At 43.4% G+C, this 6,518-nt stretch overlaps 1 protein-coding gene across 1 annotated transcript; it reads left to right on the top strand.

The window, feature by feature from the left end:
* Positions 1-4,393: 4,393 nt before the first annotated feature.
* LOC306942211 (homeobox protein Nkx-2.4-like) lies at positions 4,394-6,050 on the top strand (the record flags this gene model as incomplete). Its single annotated transcript, XM_079527983.1, has 2 exons — positions 4,394-4,796; positions 5,350-6,050. The coding sequence occupies 2 exons, from the start codon at positions 4,394-4,396 to the stop codon at positions 6,048-6,050; spliced, it is 1,104 nt and encodes a 367-aa protein (XP_079384109.1).
* Positions 6,051-6,518: the final 468 nt, after the last annotated feature.

Genomic DNA, 6,518 nt, shown 5'->3' with positions numbered 1-6,518 from the left:
TCTGTGTGGGGGAGGATGAGGAAAGGTTGGCCTCTTTATGATCCGAACTATACAGAAATGCGTCGGTGATTATGTTGCAGTCAATAACACTTAAATCGTTGGACGGAAAGCTTCCGTGCATTATTCCGATCATAACGAGAAAGCATATTCTCCGCGCTTAGAGAAAACTATTGCCATATCGGTAACATCACTTAGAGATATAGATATATATCGTATACGCGCACCTAACCGTTTGCTTTCTTGCGTTCAATAAGACGATTTGGCTCATAGGCCTATACCTACTTTATATGGTTTATTTGTGCGCATATATGCCTATTGTGATTAAGCGATGCATGTGAACACACGCCTGTCCGTGAAAGCATGATATAGCTAGTGGGGCTAAGAGAAAACATATTTCTGAACAGAAATACGTTAAATTAAATAAGCACATTCTGACTTGATGCTGTTGAATTGAAATATTAGAAATGGACGAGAAAACTAATCTGACACGTGCCTCGTCAAAATAGGCCATAGCCTATAGGCTATAGGTCAAGGCAGCAGCCTTTTTTTAAATATTAAACGTGGAAAAAGTTGTAGTAAACATATAGTCATACTAAATTATTTAAAAAAAAATGCAACAACATAAAATTACTGTTTTAATTTAGAAACGCCAAAACAACACGATAAACCAATAGCTAATTTAGCCTTAGGCCATTGTTTTAGTGCGACATAACAATGTATAGGTAGCCGAATAGCTTTACTTTACACGTGTTATTTTGACGCACTGTAAACACACACAAAAAAATGCTTGTCACAACCAGCTTCACAATTACAAACAATAGACTATATGTATATCTTGAATAGCCTATAGCAGCCTATACTTTAGTTTAGAGTGTCTAGGAAATTAGGAATGATATTTCTTGGACAAACCTTGAACCGCGTCGGCCCATGCTGCTTGTCTCCGTCTGTCAGAGGCCTTCTTCATCTCATCAATCAGTCAGCCAATCAATTAACCAATCAATCAATAATGAAAAGGTTAGCTACATGGGACGATAAGGCATTTGATCAGCAGTATTTGCCTCACAGGCGCTGCTCCAGTCCGATTTTTGTGTGTTTCTCCTCGTGTGGAGGGTCTTAGTCTTGCTCTCTGACTGCAGTCCTCCAGAAGGTTGAGAGGTTTGCGTCATTTACATATAGTGTTAGGACCCTCACAGAGCCCTCACAGACCCCTAGAACCGAGGCCTATAGGCTACTATATATGGTAACTTCTCAAACTCTTTCATGCCAAAGGACCCCCATATTTGACTGCGGACCCCCAGCTGAAAATATTTTGTGCCAGGGACCCCCAGAAGAGAAGATTTGTGTTTTTTTTAAAAAGCAAAATTATTTAAAAAAAAATTCAATAATAATAATATTTGAATTAGCAGATGTACAAGATCGACTACATTTGCTATTTTTAATAGCCATGACGTATAAATGGTTGAAGTTTACTGGGGACCCCCTATAGGAACCCCCCCTCCTCCATGAACCCCATGCAGGGGTCCCCAGACCCTGCACTCTGAGACCCAAACCAAAGCCTATAGTCTTTAGTCCAAGCCTTAAGTCCAGAAAGGTAAGAGTTATCACTCACTTCATCCGGTGGCTTTCTTCAAATCAAGACCGTAACGTGGATCGGTGACTATATATTTTGAATCATGCAAATAACCTCCATATATATCAACTTTACTTGTTTGGTTCAGAATGAACACATGAACACTGTCATCAACATTATAGCCAGAGATGTCTCAAGTTGTTACACGACACATTTTCTTGAAAACTTTCTATAAACTTTGATAAAACTGTGCAGAGACGCGTGGAGGAGCGTTTTAAATTCCACCCACTCCAGGGGTGAATGAATCCGCATGCCATGCGGGCGGGTGCGCGTCATGTTCTGTAGCCGCATAATTGAAGGATGCCGACCTGTTTTGCTGAAATATGCACGAGAACAATGCTTTATTATTTATAATTGCGCTAACAACTTAAACGGGGACGGGGTGGTCTCAGTATCTCGGCATAATTGATGGCTGACCATGTCACATCTTCATTTGCTCAATTAAGGTTAGGTGGCTACTTTGCGGTGCCGTGCCGCGCCGTGCTAAATTTCATTTAGTGATGGCTTGTTCTCATGCGAATGCACGATTTCCTTCTTCTCCAACATGGGGAAGTGGTATTAAAGTTCTTTAAACATGTGGCCATTCCTTTTATAGGCCTGACAAAGTTTGGGACCGTATAGCCTAATTTTTTATCCCAATATCCGAGGAATATCATCTCACACGAAATGTTATGTGTGTGGCACTGTGGCATGTTTTAGTAGTGGTGAGTTAAGTAACGAAAAACAAATCATGAATACATATAGACTTCTATACCTTCACCATCATCATTCTAATCCTGCTCATGGTGCATCCTTGTATATCAGTGGCAGTTATCATAACAACAACACGTTGTATTGAGGCTAATATAGTAGCCATGTGATCAAATATTCCCATGAGAATGATATAATGCCTGGAACATTATTAGGTCACTGATAACCATGCACCCATACATTAGCCTGATGTTTCATATATCTGCTATATAGGCTGTAATGGTATAGCCTACGCAGCCATGGAAACATGCAGACAAATAAGCTATAGTCATTTATATATGGGTTGTTGATTGTTATTCATTATACGCAGCATGTCAATGACGTTTTCTTTCTTTTTTAATCCGGTGTGGTATCTGATCTCTCTCTCTGTTGTTGTGGTTTTGTTGATTCTGGCACTGGCGCCAGTGCAGTTTACTTAAAGATTAAGATGTCAGGTCAAGCAGTTTCTTTATTCACATAAAGTCAACAAACATATATAGAAGCAGAAGAAGTGGCATCACTGCGCCAATTGAACTTGAGGATTTGAGACGCTCTCTGGTCTTAAAATATATGCCATAATCCATATCATCTCAAATTTGCATTATGTGAAATAAAAACATCGATGACATATACCCCCTGCACCCCCGCACCCCACATGCAGGATTTGATCTCCAAATCTTGAAAGCCTGTTTCTGAATTGTGGAGTTTTGTGCCAATAGCCTATAGCAGCTATACCACGACTTTATTAGCCATATAGGCTATTTCGAGGTGCCTTATAACTCTTATGTGAAAATGATTTAATGGTCACAGGTTCGAGTCCCTATACACCGGTTCCTTTTCAATATTTTGTCACTTTCAAGTTTCAACGTGCCCCATTATGGTGGAGGCAATTAAATTAAATTCAAATTAGCTTTATTGGCATGACAAAACATATACGTTTACATTGACAAAGCATTAAGCAAGTGTCAAAATATAATATTAAAAACAGTTGAAAATGAGGAAAGTATGCAACATTTTGTAAACGGAGTATATGTCAGTCACATTGCGTATATATGTTATACAGGGTCAAGCTTTTTGAAACAAATGGCACCAAAACTTGGAGTCACTTTGGCACAAATAGCAGCATTTCCCCCCCTCAAAACTATTGAAATAGTAAAAAACAAAACAAAAGAAAAAAACAACAACTCAGATTTAAAATGCGTTTAATGGTATATACAGTAGCAGCTCTGTTTACATGTGCAGCAGGTGTAGGCAGAGCAGGCAAACCTGACGCTCTCTCTAAGACGCTTAAATGAGCTGGACACCTTCATTGTACCTCTTTGATGATGCTTGTGTCTGCTCAAAGTGCTCTCAGAGTTCCTGACTGTGTGGAATTCCCTGACGCAGAATAAATGTCAGTTCATGATCCCATGCAGCTGATGTTCAGTGCAGTGCTGCTGCTGGACTTAATGGAGGAGACAGTCCAAGCAAGGCAAGCACGTGTGTTGACAGTTCAGAATAGGCCTATATTGCCATCTCTACGATACGCGTTATTGATGTAAACAACCTGACGCATCATTTATATGACTTATATAGGCTATAGTTGTCTTGCCGACATTAAGATGTGTTCTTGTCGATGGAGTGGGCTATAACTATACATTTAGCTGGGGAAGTAAGCTGCGTTTTCATCAATCATTACCCCCCCCCCCCCCCCCCCAAAAAAAAAGAGGAGAGAGGGGAAAAAAAATCGTCGTCAATGACTATTGTTTTGCTCGTTTCGGAGACGCTCGCTCCGCCCCCAGTGTTTGTCGTAAAAAGCTACAATAAACCGGGCGCTAAAGAGCGCCCTGGGCTCGCCTCCTTCTCCAAGGCGATCAATAGGATCTCAGCCGCGCCACAAGCGCTCTTACGTAGTTCCATCCATCCACAAGGAGCAGAGCTGATCCAACAACACGGTGGTTGATCTGGGAGGCTCGAGAAAAAAAAAAAAGAAAAAAAAAAGAGGAGAGAAAAAAAAAGAAGCATCCCATCTACCTGTGGTTTGCTTTCTGAACCATGTCGCTGAGCCCAAAGCATACAACGCCTTTCTCAGTGACAGATATTTTGAGTCCAATCGAGGAGACCTACAAGAAGTTCAGCGGTAGTGGTGGTGGTGTCATGGACACAGCGGGGAACCTCTCCTCTCCACTGGGAGCCTACCGGCAGCCGCAGGCGGGCCAGGCCGGCATGCAGCAGCACGCCATGGGCCACAACGCCGCCGCCGCCGTGGCGACCACCTACCACCACATGCCGCACCACGGCGGCATCTCGCAGTTCTCGGCGCACGGCGCGATGGGGGGATACTGCAACGGCAGCCTGGGCAACATGGGAGACCTGCCGTCCTACCAGGAAACTATGAGGAATAGCGCGGCGGCCACGGGATGGTACAGCGCCAACCCCGACCCCAGATACTCCACAAGTAAGAAGAGCTTTCATTTTATGTGCATTGCTTTATTTGTTTGTTTTCAAAGAAAATTCTCAAATGTAGGGGTTTGAAGGCACACAACAAAAATACATCAAATAATGGCCTCGTAATCACTTTATGTCTAATTATTTTTAATGTTGCAAAGATGTTATATTTATTGATGTCATGATGTGGCACAGCATTTTTAAGAAAGTTAAACAGTTAAACTCTGTTTATTCAAAATAAACTAATTCACAGCAGTAGGCTAAGTTGTATAGCATGCATCTTTGACAAAAGATTATATTTATAATGTAATAGGAAATTATTATTATTATTATTAGGCCTAGTATTATTATTAGCCTATTATTAATATTATTATTATTAGGCAATAATAATAATAATAAGCATAATAATAAGCATACATTATCATGTACTTTATGGAGGGGGAGTACTTGTTATCAGGCCAAACAAATATTATATAACACCATGCCGTCTTCAGGCAAAAAATAAAATAAAACCATAATATTTCTGCTGATTGAACACACGTGTATGTATATATATTTTTAAGTTTCTAGATTCATGGGACCTTCCACAGGTATGAACATGGGCGGGATGGGCGGCCTGTCGGGCATGGCGGGAGACCACGGCTCCAAGGGCTCCATGGTGCCGGCCGTGCTGCACTCCGCGCCGCGCAGGAAGCGCCGCGTGCTCTTCTCGCAGGCCCAGGTGTACGAGCTGGAGCGGCGCTTCAAGCAGCAGAAGTACCTGTCCGCGCCGGAGCGGGAGCACCTGGCCAGCATGATCCACCTGACGCCCACGCAGGTGAAGATCTGGTTCCAGAACCACCGCTACAAGATGAAGCGGCAGGCCAAGGACAAGGCGGCGCAGCAGCTGCAGCAGGACGGCGGCGGCGGCGGCAACATGCAGTCACAGTGCCAGCAGCAGAACCAGTCCCCGAGGCGCGTGGCCGTGCCGGTGCTGGTCAAGGACGGTAAGCCGTGTCAGAACGGCTCCAACACGCCGACGCCCAACCAACAACAACAACAACAACAGAACGGGGTCGTTCTGCAGCAGCAAGGGGCCTCCTCTAACGTCATCAACGCGCATCAGAACCAGCAGCAGGTGGTTTTGGGCCAGGACCTTGACGACATGTCGCCCAGTCCGCCATCCCTGCACAGCCAGCTCAACATGGCACAGATAGACACGTCGGCCGTAGATTACACCTCCAACATGGTCAGCTCGAACCTCCTATACGGCAGAACGTGGTAGGAATTAATCACCCTGCCTGGCTACAGTAATCTACAATACAGTACTGTTTTTGATTTTGTTTTTGTTATGAACCTGCTGAAGGAGGATGAGCCCCCATGCACGTATATACGAGAAGAAATTAACGTGATGATGATGAAACTATATATCACGTTTGGTTGATGTTATCACGCCGAGAAAATGGAGCCTCTTTTTTTTCGTGATGGCCGCGGACGCACAGCGCGCAGAGCGCGCACAGACGCACGAGGCCGGGGCCACATTTTCTTGACATGTCTGACAGAGACAGAGAGATGGAGAGAGGTGGGGGGAGGGGGGTTTGGGGGGACTGGGACTCTATTTTTTGAATTTCACGAAATGGCTGCCCTTGAAAAAAGCAGTTGTGTTTTTGTTTTTTTTGTCTCTGGACCTTTTGTAATCAATGTTTATGATGGACTTCCTTTACGATGTTTTAAATGTAGAAATATTGTGGGA

Source organism: Electrona antarctica (assembly GCF_951216825.1).
Source record: "Electrona antarctica genome assembly, chromosome: 18".
Taxonomy (NCBI): Eukaryota; Metazoa; Chordata; class Actinopteri; order Myctophiformes; family Myctophidae; genus Electrona; species Electrona antarctica.
The sequence above is the reverse complement of the archived record's forward strand: the minus strand, read 5'-3'. Positions and strand labels throughout refer to the sequence as shown.